General features: G+C 42.4%; 1 protein-coding gene across 1 annotated transcript in view; it reads right to left on the reverse strand.

Annotated features, from left to right (window-relative positions):
- Nucleotides 1-10,869: 10,869 nt before the first annotated feature.
- Nucleotides 10,870-17,370, reverse strand: part of LOC146177000 (putative thiopurine S-methyltransferase) — a 75,235-nt gene continuing 68,734 nt past the window's right edge. Inside the window, exons 6-8 of the mRNA XM_084581438.1 lie at nucleotides 16,698-16,783; nucleotides 12,339-12,383; nucleotides 10,870-11,067 (exon numbers count right to left, since the gene is read on the reverse strand). Of these exons, the coding sequence (XP_084437564.1) occupies nucleotides 10,961-11,067; nucleotides 12,339-12,383; nucleotides 16,698-16,783 (238 nt within the window). The 3' untranslated portion in view covers nucleotides 10,870-10,960. The remainder of the gene's footprint in view (nucleotides 11,068-12,338; nucleotides 12,384-16,697; nucleotides 16,784-17,370) is intronic.

Consider the following 17,370-nt stretch of genomic DNA (forward strand, 5'->3'; position numbering starts at 1 on the left):
GAGGCGCAACTGCGAAAAGGCACAGCAACGTTCAAGCAGTGGTCTTTCGTGCTGTCGCTGCTGCCGAGTTAAGCTTACGTTCAGCCCAATGTATTTCGTTTCGGGCCTATTTGGCGTAGCGATATGCTTAGCCTCTGGGCTAAGCATTTGCAATATGTTTCAGGAAGCCTTAGAAGAGATGCTTAAGGGGACCAAGCAGAAAGTTATGCTTCGATAATTTGGCGCGGCACTGCCGAGCTCCCTCCCTGAATTTTCGCTCAGCGCAAGCTACTCGGTCTTTCGCTCCCCTTGTGCTCCTCGGTTCCGCTTCAATCGCTCTCTCAATGGCACAGCTGTTGCGTGCAGAAGCTCGGAGAGCTGATTAGATTCATCGGCGGTCAACTTTTGGATGTCCGAAGGAGCGTCCCGGCTGCCTAAAGGGGATGATGAGTCTTCCTTTGCTCTCTTTCGTTTTGGTTCCTTCAGGAGACACATTCTCCTACTTGTGCCTGTATTGTCGAGTGAAAAGCTACGAGGATATCAGGAAAAGCACAATATATGCTTATTATCGAAGCCGCAAGGTCGAGTTTGGCAGCAATTTAAAGATAACCGCAATTGTATATCAGCTGAGGCTACAAGGCACGACACAACAACGGGTCTTTGATATATTATTTGCACTTACGCGGCCGTGCAAAACGGCATCCCCTGCAATGCGAAGTTAAGGTGGCAGATATCATGCGATATTCAAAACTCAGTCGCACATATGTGATAGCACTGCTATTTTGAAGATTGCATTGCTTGCAATTTGAAAATCTTATACGACCACGAATTGCGGTGGGTCAGCGAAGCACGTGGAAACAGTAGGGGGCGATTAGTTTGTGAGGATAATGTAAAAAGGTTTATTGGAGGTCAGGAAAAAGCGAATTGGCAAGTTTTGTGTTAGCACACCGTTTTTAGAGCTTTCCGCATGTCAAATTACGCTAACAATTGCCATAAACTAAGGAAGCGGCCAAGAAAACACAAAAAGCGCAGGAACGGAGCGTTATCGTACTGCATAACCATTGTTCCTTCACCCAATAATATGCAGGGAAAGTCGGCAGTCAAGTGTGGACACTTAGCCATTAGCTGCCGGTCCCAAAGGTACAAAACGGGTCGATATTTGGAGGGAGCACAACAGGTAAACTTGAATTATGACAAGAGAAAGACGAAGAGTGAGTAATTCGTTCCTCTATTTAATGGGGTGGCTTTTTCTCATGTCTAAATTGTTGAAATAGATTATCTACCATCTTATCACTTAGCACATAGCAGAGACGTCCCGGAAGCATCATCTACTCTTTCGGCCAAATGGTGATTTGGCGACAGTAATTATGAGCTATCAGAAAAGTAGGGCCATTTTTTAGGACCGTAAAACGCTTGCCTGATACGCGTTTTAAACATCGCCCCAGGCTGCCGAGGCGGGTACGAGGCGCACTTTCAACGATATAGACACGCTGGCGCCGTTACCTGGGGTTCACAGACACTGCTGCGTACAGCCGTCCGCCCGCCTGCTTGCGCAGTGCATCTCTACCTCCAAGAACAAAGTAGGGACGCTGTTGCTCACGCCATCGATCCAAAGTACCAAGCACAGAGTAAGGAGCGGTTTATGTGAACGATAACTGAAATGCGGTCGAAGTCGTCGGTCAACATGGCGCAAGCCTTCCTCCGTAAAAAAGGCCTGGATGCTTTTATCGACTCCGTTGACATGCCCCTCCTCCGCGCCGTGAGACGTTAAGAATTCAAATTAATAGGCAGTCACGCCGAAAACTCTCAGACCAGGAAATATACATCTCAGCACCACTGCTTTGGTGCCTAAAAGAAGTCAAATTCTAAGACTGTCCAGTTTGAACCACGTGTGTTTAATCACGTGGAGCAGCATCAAGAAAACTCATTTACTTCAAATCTAAATTCCAGATTTGATCGCCGACTTCCAGGCCAGCAACTCACGCGAACGAAACCGGTAGAAACGAAAGTGACAAAAGTATGAATAATACGCGGCGAGCACACGTACACTGCAGAAGCAAGAAGAGCGAGACGAGCGAGCACAATACGAAAAGACGAAACGTGTGCACGCCTTTGTGCACGAACAATCAGTCGATGGCGGCCTCTAAATTTTCGCTTCCCATACGATGCGATTACTTTCTCCCTAGAGAAAAAATGAGCTGAGGATAACAGCACAAAATACACATTCTCTAAAGCAGGAGCGCGCGCATGTAACAAGCTTTCAGAATGTTTTCAGACCGACAGCGAGAAAACACTCCCGCACGCAAAAAGGCACTCAGAGAGGACACTGTTCGCTAGGGCCCTCCGCGCCACTCAGCGATGTTTCAATTCTGTGCAGATACATTTGGAAGCTTACCGCTCTGTAGTTCTGAGAGGCCCACTCACATTTTGACAGATCGTTCGTTGGCGTGACATTTTATGCACCAGATTTAAAGATGTCATTATATAGAAGAATGGGCATCGGCGATCCCAGCGTAGGCTTTGTCAGCAAAAGATCACAGTCTGGCGCTGGCAGGTGGTCGCCGGCAGAGGACAGGGCCAAGCACTATATCTTCCAAAAATTGGGCGAACTAGTGAAAAAACATAATGTCAGAAGGTGGGAGCAGGTGTCATCGCAGGTTGCTTATTTTAGGTGGCAAAATGGAATTTTGGTTAATCAATGTTTCCTATTTTTTCTCATGAAGAGTTCAAAAACAACAGGCTGGCCCTTTTTGCATGTGTTTTCCTTGCCAATGTGTTCTATGTAAAACATGTGCAGAGACAGGTGCGATCACTTTACTATAACATTTATAGCCTATCTAGCAGGTAACTGCATTTGTCATTAAATTAATGCTTTCACAAGTTGTAGTTGCGATGTTTTCGTGTTCGATCCTTCATAGAATAATCTGTTCTTATTGAGCTTTAGTTCCTTTTTCTTCCAGTTCGGTTTGTATGAATTCAAATTTTATTATGTACTTTTTAAAACAGCTCTAGACACTAAACTTTTAGGCTATAGAAAGGTTGTTATGAGTTTCCTCTGCAAGGTCAGCCACATTGAAGAAATAGACATGCCAAACGTTTGACATATATTAGATTTCAAGTGGAAAGAGTCGTTGAATGCAGAAAAAGGTGCTGTTTTCCGCCTTGCAGCCCTGAATGTTTTATTTCGACGTTACATTTTTTTCTGACTGTTATTTTTTTCAATATTCGCAAATAGCCACGCAGTAAAAATTTATTGCTCACGTTTGAAGTACTTATGATTTTAGAGACATTTTGTCAAAATAGGACAACAGGGCACATTGGGTGTAAATTGCGAAATGAGCCGCTTTTGTTACCTGAGTCACAACTAGAAAACGAATGAAATGATTATCAATTCCGAACTATGGGGTAGTCATAAATCAATCTACCTACTTTATATTGTAAAGAAAGCCTGCTGAAAATAACAAATAAAAGTAGTTAATCAGCAACGTTAGTGTGACATAAAATGACCATATAAACAAGCTGCCACTTGAAGTTTCGACAAGAATTGGTTGTAATATTTATTGTGGTAATCCTTCGTAGTAAAGAGCAGTCGGAAGGAGTACAATTTCGCGCTTCCACTGAATAAATTGCCCCTAAAGATTTATTTAGCGCGTACTGAGTTTGTACTGGCTGCGTATGTAAGGACAAGGTAATGTCGGCCTGCTGGGTTCGTTTGTCATTGCGACTTACATCGCTAAACCGATTTCATTGTATCTTAGCCTCTAATCAAAAAACATAAAAGGTAAATGCTTCAAATTGCTCAAGTGTGCCGTGGCCTTGTGTAAATGAAGTATAATGTCGAAGTTCGCCAATTAGTTCTTTTTGCAGTGATTGCTCGACTGCTAGTAGCCCACAGCGGAGATACAGTGGTTAGGCGCTCGACTTCTGTACCAAAATATGTGGGATCGAAACCCAGCTGTGGTGGCCGCTTTTCGATGGAAACAAAAATCAAAGCACCCGGGTGCTGTGTGATGTCAGTGAAATTTATACCACAGGCGGCTGAAATTTTATGAGTTTTCCAATACGGTGTCTTTCATACCGTGAGTCGCTTTGGGGTGTGAAATCCTACAAGCATCGACTTCTGAATAGCTTTTTGCTTTATGTGGAAGTGCATTTTGAGCACAGGTGCTCCAAAAACAACCGTGGCGTGGATGCAAAAAAGCTGCTTAAACAAAGGTTGGCCTACAATATTTTCGCTCTGACGTATATCGGAAAATACTTTTTTGAGTGATGTCCTTCGCAGCGCATTTCACGGATCTTGACTTCTTACAATACAGGCTCCTGTGGACAATGTGCAGTACGTGGGCTTTTTTATCCTAAATTTCTTTATATGCTGAGGATAGCGGATTCATCCATTCTATTCAAATCACCATACTAGACTGAAAAGTAGAGCAAGATTGCCATGTTTTGTGTCTATCGGCTGTAACGTCTTAAAGTAGCTCAAGCAACGAGAGGCGCGGTGTGGATATCCTGGAAATATTGCCCACCTGGGCTCTTTAACTTAAAACAATGTGCAATGTATTGCGCAGCATACGGCTGGGAGTTTGATAGAAAGTACCGCTTGCATCCGAAAATATACACGAGGGATTGAACACGCCAACCTTTCAAGGTCACGCTTCAAGATGTCGCCCTCTAAAACATCTAAGACTTCTGTCACCATATTCCGGTTTAATTTACATGAGAAAAATCTCAGCGTAATATTTTGGAATAAAAATGCTGGTAGTTGCTTTAAAACATGGCCTAATATTGGTGAACACGAAAAGTTGGCGTTTTTTTGAATCGCTAATATGAAAATAGCACTTTGGAATAACATCAAGAAAGAGCAGTTAATATTTCAAGTGATAAAGCGGCTCTGAAATTGGATCGCTTTTGCTGTTTAGAACTATATAATGGAAATAAGGCGGTCTATCCCGTGGCAGATCAGTTTTTTTTTTCTAAGGTTTTAATTTCAGTAAAATTCGTAATGACGATTTGGCGACGCTGTCGGCGGCCCAACACTCTCCAGTGCCGTCATGTGCGCCGCGCTAAGACTTACTTCACAGGTGAGCTACTTTCTAAACACACTACAATTACAGTTACAACTGTGACGACGCCAGAATTACAGCCAACCCCACACCCTTGTGACAGAAATTTTACTAGGTGAAACACAGACGTAAAGAAATGTTCGCTTTTTTTGCAGGATAATAGGTTTTTCTCCTTTATTACATTTCCTTTAAAAAGGGGTCTGCTTTGATGTCCTCACTTCTGCAGGGTAAAATTTGTGTCCGATGTCTTGATAAAATGTTACCTCAGTCACCAGTCGAGTGATATGCTCTGCACGCAAGGCATATGGAACTTAAATACTGTAGCTACATTCCAATCGACTGCTACTGTGTCCATCTGACTCCTTCAACCACCATGCAGTGGCACGAAGGTGAGCGCCCGTGAGCCGAATTTGTACATTTTACATTTGTACATAGATAGAACTTGGACACTTGGACACTCCTAAAGCGTGCAAGATTGACGTCAGCGTTGCACTTACGAGTTGAAATGTTTAATCCTCGCTTTCAGGGTATGATCCTGTCATTATGTGATTTTGACAATGTTGTACTGTTTAAAGTGCTGGTTGCAAAAGGTTTTGTAAATGTTAGCTGCGAGTCAAAGTAACTTTCTCAAGCATTTTCTTACTCACGAAGCATTTAGGAATGGAGGATGCGGATATTGTCTGTTCAAATGTGGAGTAGACGCGTGGTGAACGATGACTGTGTGCCTTGAGCTTGCTACGGACGCAATTCACTCTGAGTGGGAAAACGGCACTGAAAACAGTGTGCGCCTCACCATTACCATCAAGCTAGCTTTTTTTCCTTAATCTAATAGGGCCTTGTTCCTGATTTATGAGACTCGCGCAGTTAAAAAATAGCGGATGACCGTAATAACTTCCTAACTATGAACGGGAAAAAAGTAAAAAAAAAAAAGGCAAGCGAAAGGCAATAAAGGACCAGGAAAGCCAAAGAAGAAACGCAACGCAAATATTTTAGAAGAAATAAATAAACATAGGAAAATGTTGCCGGGAAGGGTTTCATGCAATGCGATAAGAGTGAAGAGATTTTAGTGAGACAGTGGGAAGAGCGTAGAGAAATAGCGTCAATAACATTTTATATTGTTAGCGGGCGCTGCGTTTCGCTTGTAATTTCGTGCTCCCTCCGGCGGCAAAGGCAGCGGCGGGAGGCTGCGGCAGAACTGTTACGTGTCACTTGCGACGTGTGTGCCGGCAGCCGCATTTCGATGAAGTGTAAAAGGACTATATCCTGCGTGATTTCTGTGCAGCCCATTACAGTAGCGTTCGCTGTTCTGTGCTACAATTTTTCCACCGACGAACATTGCGCTATGTATTTATCTCTGTCCCTGTTTTGAGGTATACGTTAATTGTGACCTAGTGTCATTGTGGCGAGCTGCTGTTTTTCTCGAAAGTTACAACCATGCGTGCTTGACATGATCTGACAACGGTGGGGTTCGGCTTTGCCTCAGCACTGAGTATGGTGTAAGATAGCTAGCGAATTATCCATGCGCCGCGCCCCGACGCTGCACGCGCCAGTGGTGTAACTTTGAAACGCGCAGGCCCCAACATCAATATCATGATTGCTTGTTCGATAAAGCGAGAATTAGAACGAGAAAACAGGAGTGAATGCTGCTAACAGGTTTGGTTTGTGGGCTTTAACGTCACAAAGAGACTCAGGCTATGAGTACGCTGTAGTGGCTAAAAGAGTGAGGAGTCTGTAATCTGCCTTATACCACGTCCGAGGATTCTCGGAAATGGCGCTGTTTCTTTTCTTGGTTGACGTCCACGCAATAACATTGTAATCATGTTAGACTACATGTACAGAACAGTAGCTGTGTACGCACATGACACGTCCTATCATTCTCTCTCACGCGCATATCAACGCAAAAAAAGAATATTACAGGACTGCGCTTAAGTCTACTGAGGAGCGGAAAGGGTCATGGCAACAAAGGGTTGTTCTCACTAAAGGAACTTCATCGTCATTGTCATCCTTGTCATCTATCAGCGCCTCTCCCGAATAAATCTGTGCATAATCTGTGATATGCGCCATTAGTGAAGGGCTCGATGGGTTCCTATTAAGAAGAGTTAAATTGCCATCAAGTGCACTGCTGTACGCAGTAGGTAAGCTGTGTTTCCTAAGTGGAGTAAAATGCGCGCGAAATATTCGTGTTTTTTTTATCCATCTGTTCTGTGTGCAGACGACCGCTCCTTGCTGCAGACTTTGTAACGGCTAGTACCAGAGTTGTGGTTCGCAGTGGCGAGTAACTGTTAGTCGACAACGACGGCCGGCTGTAGCCTTTCCTCCGCAAAGCGGTGCAACCACCTCCTCTCCTTAGCAACCAGCGCGCCGACGGGGGTGCAGCTGTGCATAGAAACCGTGACGTCACAGAGTAGAGGTAGAACGAGTGCGCACGTCGGCTCACGTAAAGTACAACTCTAGAGCTTCAAATATCTCAGATATATTGGCAATATTCAGGCCAAGCTCTAGGTTCCATATTTATATGTATATTGTTGAACAATATATTTCAACATTTTTTACTGCGCTATCAATCTGAGGTACTGAGGATTCTTGAGAGTGATTTTAATAAAAGTCGAAGATGCTTTTTCTAATAGTGGAATCAAATTTGACCATTTTGTGCTGTTTTCACATTTCGGGTGAATTTGTTGGCTTGAGGATTACACACCTGGCAATCTAGAGCTCCAAATTTTGCGTGAAATTAAGAGCATAACTCGCATAATAACGCGAAAAAGCTTTAGTGTTAACAACTTAAGGTATCATGGCAGTGTATAAGGTTTAAAATGAAGATTGTTGCATCGTGTCGCTCCTGAAGCTAAACTGCGATTTTTATTTGATCAACTGCAAGAGCAACACGATCTTTAGTAGTTTTTGTTAACGTAAAAATTGCGCAGCTTTCATGTATAACAAATAATAGATGGCAAAATTGTAGTGCGGGAGTGGCAGGCCTCCAAACGTGCGATTTTTTTAAATGGCAAGGATGGTGTTTTCCGCACCTAAAAATAAACTTTTTTTTTTTCAAGCAAATTACGCCATTTTTTGCAAAGCGAAGGTTCAATCCTTTGTGTCGAGACATTCCTGCTTTCATTTCTTTACGTCGATACAAACTTTCTCGAATACAAAGAACGGTCATCGGATCTCATTACCTTTATTTTCTGAACGCACCCAGCTGCTGACTGCCAGTTGTTTAGCATTGATTTCCCGTTTTTTGCAGTAGATGGACTCGAGCAGTGTACCGTGGTATTTTATTACTTGCACGTACAGCAAGCTGTGTCGTACGGTCGTGGATCTGAGATTGCGCGAGGTGGCTAGTGCTTTTTCATGCTTGCAAAGGACGCCAACAGAGAGCAGTGCAATACAAGGGAATAAAGCAGCTTCAGCCTCTACAATGTGCATTTCAGTGGTTATAGAAACAATAGGAAAAGAGAAATAGATTTTCCCCGCAATTATGCAACCCGCTTAGTTTTGAACACGACTGCGACGTGTAATATTTCCGCAACTGAGGGCAGTGTTCAGAGCTATGATTAATAATATAAGAAACCGGGAAGAAAATATTCGTACCACAAAGCACGCTTCAACATGGACGATGGACTGCTATTAGTGTAGAGACGGAGTTTGCCTGCACATGTAGAGCAGATCCATATATATTTAAGTCTGCACATTCCTGTAAATCTATTAAAAACCTGATTACCTGAGTACAAAATTTCTACAACACTCTGCGTTTATTTGCATCAGCGCCATTACAAAAGGACCTTCATTCTCGGCAATTCATTTGTGAAATATGCATTGGAGGATTGTGCTTTTAAAGAAATGTTCCTGACTACAACGTTCCTGGGTTTTGCTTTTGATTATATGGTTTCTTCCTGATGGTTCCTGCGTGGCCCATGCCCTACTGGTATTACTTCTGTGGCAATGTTAGGAAATGAGGAGGGAGGATGTTGCATTAGGCCAACAATAATTTGCTATTTGATGCGCCTCATAAAAACATTAGGATTTTCCCCATCGACACTTTGCGATCAGTCCATCGGGATAGCTTCATATCATCAAGACGTACTAAACGATGAATTTGTCATTTACCAGCTGACCTCCAATAGTAGAAGAAGCTCAGATGGCTCTTATTACAACATGATGGTGAAAGCGTCCATTAATAGATCGTCAAAAGAACCTCACGTGCTTATGTTGGCCTCTTTGTTTTCAAACCGTGTGCGCGCTGCATCAATGGGCGAAAAGGGAGTAAACACGTTGTAGCTGCCGGTCGTCCGATCAGGAGTTGTACAGGGCTAAGAGCTCACATTTCTTTATTCAGTCCTTCGGGCCGCCGTCTAAGAAGTCTTGCAAGGTCGGTAGCTTCCGCGACACGATGGATGACAAAGTGATAGATTCTAGAGCTTTTTATGGTCCTAGCAGATGCTTTAGATATACGCCACTGTCATCACAGTATTTGTAAGCAGCACAGGCTCGGCCTCTGCTTGAGGGCCTCAACTCAATCAGGTGTAACCTCAATAAGCGGATATCTCGGAGTGCCAATCTCTTGGCTTGTTCGATAGATCCCGATAATGGGGTGTGTGTTTATAGTGTCGTCAACAGCAATATGTGCCACTGTTATCGATTCTTTTCTTATAGAGGAAATAGTAAATACATATAATTTTTTTGTTATCTTTGTGTATATCATTCTGTAATCACACAGTGCCATCTTCGAAAGCCTACTCATTCATGGTAACTCTATGTAACATGAGTTTCAGTGCATTCTTTTTTATTTTAAACTCTCTTACTTACGACACAATAATACCATATGTAGCAATAAAAAAACGTGGAGATTTCATTGTGGAAAAGCTGAAAACCTATACGACAAACAAAGAAATGAAGCTACACTCTTGACCACTGTTATGGACTCGCCAAGCAATCACTCCTTCTGAAAGGTCTTCTGCATGTGTGCCTCCGAAACAAATTTGATAACGTAAACGTATAATCTGTCCAGAATTAGCGCGTACACCTATAATGTAGAACACTTCCTAAACTAATTGAGGTTAAATTAGTTCAAAGAAAAGCAGTACGGTTCATTTTTGACGACATGAGAGCAATTTGCCCTGTCATTGGCCTTTCTTATCCCAGGTGTCATTACCTCCTAATTGCTCATTAGGAGAAAGAGAGAAACAACTTTATTTGCTCCAGATGTCGTTTCTCTCTTTCTCTCTCTCCCTATGAGCAATTAGCGTTTAAATCATTTCCACCGTACTCCTAATGTCCTAATGCATTCTGGTTTGCTGTTTAGTGAATATCTGAAATTTTTCAACGTTCGTATGCAAGAAGCTATCACTGATTAAATGTTTCTCCTAATCCCGCGTCTGCATCAGCTTCCATATTCCAATTCATATCTAGTGGTGAACAGCGGGTCTCGTCGCTCATTAAGGCTCCCTCTATTGATTCAGAAATTGCTTTGAACATTGGTGCAAATCTCTGATGCTTAATTGTTATGCTCTTGACAGTTGACTGCACTTTACGTTTAAATTGCCCATCATGCCACACCTCGATGAGGCCGGAGTGTATTTAAATAAATCTGAAAGAAATAAGTTTCGAAAGATAGGCGTTAAACACCAAATATTGCAAACGAATTGTATTATTATGGAGGCCATCATCTGCTGGGTGCATGTCAAGGAAAGAAAAGCTGCTTGTTAAAGATAGCGTGATCGGAAAGACAACGATAGACGGAGGTGAACGACCTAAAATCACGGCAATCATTGCAGGCCTGTGTATCTCGCTCCACTGTTTTATTCTTCTCTGTTGGTACTTTCGACCGCGTCACGCATAGTATGATGTCTCAGTTAATTGACGTGCTCCAACATAAATCCTTCTGTGTATTAGAGCGAGGAATTCCCGAATTCTTCATGTCATCCACTCAGGTGCCATAGGCTGTATGTGACCGGTCCGGCTCCGCCAAGGAATTCCTCGCTGTTTACAACTGTGCTTTCGATGAGACGAAGCTTACCGACATCACCTTGGTTCAGGGTAAAGCAATAAATAAGATTAAAAAGTGCACACATGTCATGAAGTAGTTTACATCATTCTGTTCCCACACTGTATGCGTGTACGTGTAGATGAAATCGTCGAGCGCATTAAATGAAGACCTTCATGGTGCTGGGCATAAATAATGTAAGGTGCAAGCTTTCGTTGAAGCTTATATACTGTGTGATCCTACACGTGGAAATACTCCTGCCTGTCTTGAAAGGTTAGCGCAATTTTCAGGTGATCACACGTTTCTATCAATACGTATGCAGAAATGTCATTAAAGCGCGGAGCGCCAACAAAGAGTGCCCCAATAAAGCGCTTTAGTAAAGGATTGCTTTCAATACAGCGAGTTAGTTTAGCTGGCAACTAATTGAGAGCTGACTAATAGCTCAAGCTTCATTTAAGTGTTTCTGATCTAGCGTCGTGTGATCCCTCACAGCGCAATAGATTGTGATGGTATTTCAAGGAGCGAATATGAGATAATATAAGGAACACAAGAAACTAATGATTAGCAGAGTTTAGAAGTGCTGTACCAAACGAGGATCCGCGAGGGTAGCCACAAAACGAAGCCCTTATTGCCCATTTTTATTTGGAGTCATCACGAAACCCCGACGGTCTTGTTTGGCTCACGGCACCAAATTTTGAGGCATTTCCAAAAACTGAGGCGAACCGTTTCAGAGAGCAGTGTGCATGTTGGTACCGTCTACTTCACATTATAGGTGGAGTGCGGCAAAAATTTGCTCTTCCGTCAGAGTGACAGACGGAAGAGAACAGAAACTCAGCACGGTTTTGCGCTACTATAAACTTCTATATCGTCACATTGCCATGCCGTTTTCTCTGTTGCGTTTCTCTGCAGCATGTAGACAACTAACATCCTTCCGAATTTCTACCTGCAGAATATGTGGCCTCACTGGAGATAAAAATAAAGGTTCAGCTAGCATTGCACTCTGGCCGAAAAAGAAACAGTTCAGCGCCCGCAAAACAAATTATCGGGAATTTGTATCTCGTAATGTCGAATTACACTTTCAAATACTTGGTGCGTTCATCGTCAAAAAACGTAAATTTGAGGGTGGTCGTGCTGCTGCACGAGTGGCACGCTTTACCTCTGTACTGAGAAATACCGGTTGTACAGTTTAGTAATTTTTGAAAATAGTTAGGTCTACATATAACGAGAAGTATTCAGGACTCCCGGATGGTATTTGGGTATCTGGAGTGCGACAAATAATTAAAAAACGAAAGAGAAACAAAATATAATGTTACCGAAATGTTTCTGTAGGGCATCCTCGTCTGTGCTTCGAGGAGACACTGCAGAGACAAAAAAGATTAGTCGATATGCTGATTATTAATACGGTGTCCACATTTAGGAGTGATATCTGTATGCACGGGGAAGAAAAGCACTGAAACATTTAAATGAGCACCAAGAAAGCCAATAACTAACTTTATTTCACTAAATTAAACTATTATAAAGCTAGTACTCCACTCTATGCTCTATTGTACCCCTTATTTCACCTCGTGAAAAAACAATGACATGATAGAAAAAGAACGTATATGCATTCTTCGAAAACCCATTGCCTTATAAAGTTTGCATCAGTAGGACAAATAAATTGAAGCTGTGTCCACCACTTCCAAAGAAGCATGCAGCCTGATTTTGAAATAACCTATGTGGCCGCCAGTTATAATGACTTCATAACAAGATACGGAAAACCAAACTTCTAACTACTAGGGGCACCCTAGAATGGCTTAGATGAGAATTCAAACGAGATCAAAGACTTAGCTTTTAAAGAAGGGGCTTTGCTTATACTGTAAACAAGGAATGGTGTTGAGCTTTGCGCATCAGGGAATGGGAAAGTTCTTATAGGAAAGGACTAACATATAACGGCCTGAGCTCGTAAAGGAAAGGAGGTTTAGAACCCTACGAGGTAAGCGCAAAGCCGGGAACAATGTCTTAGCCAATTTATTCTACTGAAAGCACGACTGCGGGCAGCCGATGTCAGCTGGTGTCTCGAGTGGTGGTGGCCCAACTGTAATAATGGCGATAATGTTGCTAGATTCTCCCTCGCTCCGAGAAGAGAAAGAAGGCACATGAACAGAACTGGAAATTCGCCTTAAGCTTTAGCAGCTCATCTGAATTAGAGCTACTTTAGCTAAGACAGCCAATAATGCATACTTTCCTAAATACGAAACTGACAGTCGACCCAAATTTACTATGTATCACTTAATTATGCGTTGTCATTATATGATAAGCATATAAAAAGCGATAGCTGAATAAAATTGAACCAATTTAGTGAAAAGCAGCTAGGTTTACCCGTCCGAAAAATTGAATAATGCACTAATTCATGGCCATTTTAAATAATCTTAACAGGCAGAAATTATCTCAATCCTGAATGCTATTTAGGTGAACCTTTCTTCAATTTGATTATCTAAAATACTTCAGTTTAAATACCGAACGTGCAATTCTTGGGATATCAACGTGCTCACTGAAACGCGGTTATCTATTTCAAATTATGCCTTTAACTACGATTGCAGGCATATTGAAATATTTTCTTATTTTCAAAAATGATCCAAATATGCAACTGAAAATGACGCGAGGTCATCCAAATTGGTTATTCATGTAAACTAAAAAGCTGGTTTCAATTACCTTGCTGCGGGCCGCAAATATTACACATGCTGTTTCTAACGCGTAATCATTAAGTGGGTTGTCGGCAGGTTCCTCTCATCATGAGTTAGTACACACGATTACGTTCGAGCAAAACGAGTTACGTGAAAAAGAATGGTTTTGTATTAGAGGATGAAAATAAGCTTTCTGGGGAAACGTAAGTGCATGTTGGTTATTTAGGTAATCGATTAGAAGCAATTAGGTCGATAAGACGTCGAATAAACGGGAAAGTGCAAAGGCGACGTTCAAATGGCTCCACATGACACTCGACATCCGGCGACGTAGCCCATGTTCCGTTGGCAGGAAATTTGACATCCTTGAATGCGAACGAGCGGGAAAGGGCATGATTTGCATGCACAAATTGATGGAAATGTTTATAAAGTGACTAAATAGAGGTAATCAACCAACTTGCGAGAGCGAGAGCAGTGTAACATCTACAGTGGAGAGGTGCGAAACCCTTAGCGCAGATACTACGCACGGTACATCTGGCGCTTCTTGTCTAACACAACCAGCGTTTCGTTGAACTCATCAAAGTTCACAGGTGTTCTATAACTGGTTCAGAGGAAAGGGAAGGCGCAGTATATGTCACTCCCAGAATCCCGCTGACACAGCTCTCAGGCAACACATCAACGCTCAAGCTTACGCATTTCTCTAGTGAATATTCTGCATTGTCCTCGGAATTTTAATCCTAATCACGTTCATTGATATTGTCGAGATTATTGGCCACAGTCAATTTCTTATGTGTGCCATCTTTGCTATAGTGCGTGTGTATATATAAATGTCGAATTGATAGTTAATGAAGTGTTCTTGAAATCACATATTTTATTTTATACGCAGTGCGGGAGTTGAGTCCCTATGTTAAACTTGAGATTAATGCTTATGTGGAGCCCTATATTCATAAATAAATTCACACTTTTCCGATCTCGAGGCTCAAAAGGGTCAATAAAAACAATAATTTCTTGCCGCCAGCCAAATTCACCGTGAAAGTACTCGATGTTTATATTATGGAAGAAGGTCAGGTCGTGACGGCAAGGTCGAGACGGCAAGACAAGGGACGCCGTACCTGGCGTTTATTCCAATAATCAACCGAGGCGCGTGCCCCCGGTGGCGATGACGATGGTATGTACACGTGAAAGAAGAAGATCCTTGGAAGGCTCACAATATCCTGGCTCTACTCTCAAAAGTGGGATCGGCGAACATTAACATTGGCTGTCGACACATCGAGCGGCATCTTTCGCGCACAGATTCCCTGCGATGCCGTGGTACACGCTGAGCATTCAAGCTCCTTGACACAGGCTGCACAAATGCTAAGAACATATTGCAAACAGAAGATTGCGTGTTCGTATCCATCGTCCCCATTCGAACTGTTTTCTTAGGATAACGCCTGTCCTCCTTCACCTACACACGTGGCTATTGGGCTGAATTGTTTTTCTATATGCTACATAAGACCGAGAGCAAAGCCAGATGATATATTAGGCTTTTAATGTGGCCTCCTTCCGCCCTTATGTTATTCTAGTCAATGAGATATCTTTAGCTGTCTATTCTCTTTCTCCCTGATTATCTGTGCAGTTATGTCTTTCAGGAAGTAAACTCTTAAATCAACTATATGATTGCCGTGCAATTGACGGTAATAATGCATTTATACAGCCATGAGTGAGCACGTGTTTGTTCCCAGTCTTGTGCACAGCGTAACGCGCATGTATCCTAAGCAAATATTTTGTGTTTTGAACAGCATCACACATGAAGTAAAGAAATCGGTCCCCTTGTTCATAGCTACTGATAAATGAGTTCAGCGGTCTGTATGAGGCAGGCCTGTAGACTTCACTTTGTGATGCTTCTTCTCATTTGCAATTGCGATAAAAATGAGTTAGAGTGGTAAGTAAAGTTTTGTAAAGATGTCATATTCAGAAGCAAAATTAAATAAACTATCAAAACACGTGACAGCATATATAACTGAGTTTCCCAACGGAGGAGTCCTTGTTGGAAATGCAGGAACGCAAGAAAGGAAAGAGTATAGGGGCCATAATATTTCAGCGCAGTATCAAGTTACTTGAATGAAAAACCAGTGGGCACACCATCGCGACTCTGTAGCGAAGGCACAATACTGCTGATCCTGAAGACAAGAGTTCAAACCAGGCCGTGACAGCCGTTTTTTCAGAGACTCGAAAGGCACGACGCCCGTGTAATAAGTGAACATAATGCAAGTGGCAGAATCTTATATTATAGACGTTTTCGGACTATTCCACTGCAGTCTCCCTTAGAGCGATGTAGCTTTTGAACGGTAAAGCGTTTACATCTGTAAATTAAACATCAAACGTGCCCAAGTCTTTATTCAAGGAACAAAAGAAAAATTCCTCATTTTTGCCTACTCGATAGTCGACTTACTTATATATTATTCACTTACGACGACGAGCCAGGGTATGCAATGAAATTACACAATGAACATTACCATACTCTCTGAGTAAATTCCAATGGCAAAAGGTTGTAGATTCTATTACGTGGCTCTGAGGAAAGCGCTACACTAAGTTACTCTAATAGCCTTGCAACGTTTTATAGTTTAAGAGCCCTACTTTCTTCTATGAACTGACGGAGTAAGCAGGGCAACTACAAAGGCAACCTAGGGGATAAGTACGCATCTGTTGATATGAGCAGGACAACAATAATGGCCCTAACTGTCAAACATAACAGGGACATGCCTAACGCTTTACCGAGACAGGCTATGTGAGCCCATATCGACGGTCTGAACTTTCGCTCGAACGCACGTTGAAATCTTATTCGGTAACCTGACGGCAATAGGCTTTTGTAATAAAACTTAAAATAACAAAAATTGCTTCGTTTGTCCGCTCATAATTATTTTGATTATTGATATTCACGGCGCCAATATTACGTTTTTCTTGTACGGCACGGAGCATCACTGTTTGCTAAATCGAGAATGACTCAAGGAGGAAGAAAACAAGTCTTACTTTTGTACGATGGTACATCATAAACCAGCGCCCGCATACCGTACGAGAAACCTGGTGCCAGAAGAGACTTCAAGACCGCAGCGTACCTAAGGAAGAAATATGACTGTAATTTGCAGCAAGACTTCATGCAGAAACACGTACGTGCTCAACTTCGGTAATGCATATAGTGGAAACCTTTTGTGGCGAACCAGGTGGAAACATTAATTTGGCCTCGACCTCTTCACTTTGAGCGGATGCATCGTTGAGGAATAAAACGTGGGTTTAGTACGAGCCGGCGCGATGCAGTAGAATGCGGAAGAACGAGAATAGTCCTAATTTTTCTTGGCGTCAAGCTGCGGTATTCCATGAGCATACAATCACACCTAATACTTTATTATTTGAGCCCCATCGCGTTGTTAAATTGTTATATCGCTCGACTTCTGTGCCCAATGATGCAGGATCGTATTCCGGAAGCGACGGTCACTTTTCAATCATCATGAAAAGCAAGGTACCCGTCTTCAGTGCGATGTCAGTGCAGGTTAAAGGACCCCAGGTAGTCGAAATTTTCAGAAGCCTCTACTAAAACGTCTATCACAACACGAGTCGCTTTAGGACTTTAAACCCAATAAAACAAATCATAATATTTGGGAGCTATGTTCATTCTGTTTTGATAAATACTTATTTCGCCTCTGCG

Source organism: Amblyomma maculatum, chromosome 10 (genome assembly GCF_055883805.1).
Source record: "Amblyomma maculatum isolate TAMU_Amacu chromosome 10, ASM5588380v1, whole genome shotgun sequence".
Classification (NCBI taxonomy): Eukaryota; Metazoa; Arthropoda; class Arachnida; order Ixodida; family Ixodidae; genus Amblyomma; species Amblyomma maculatum.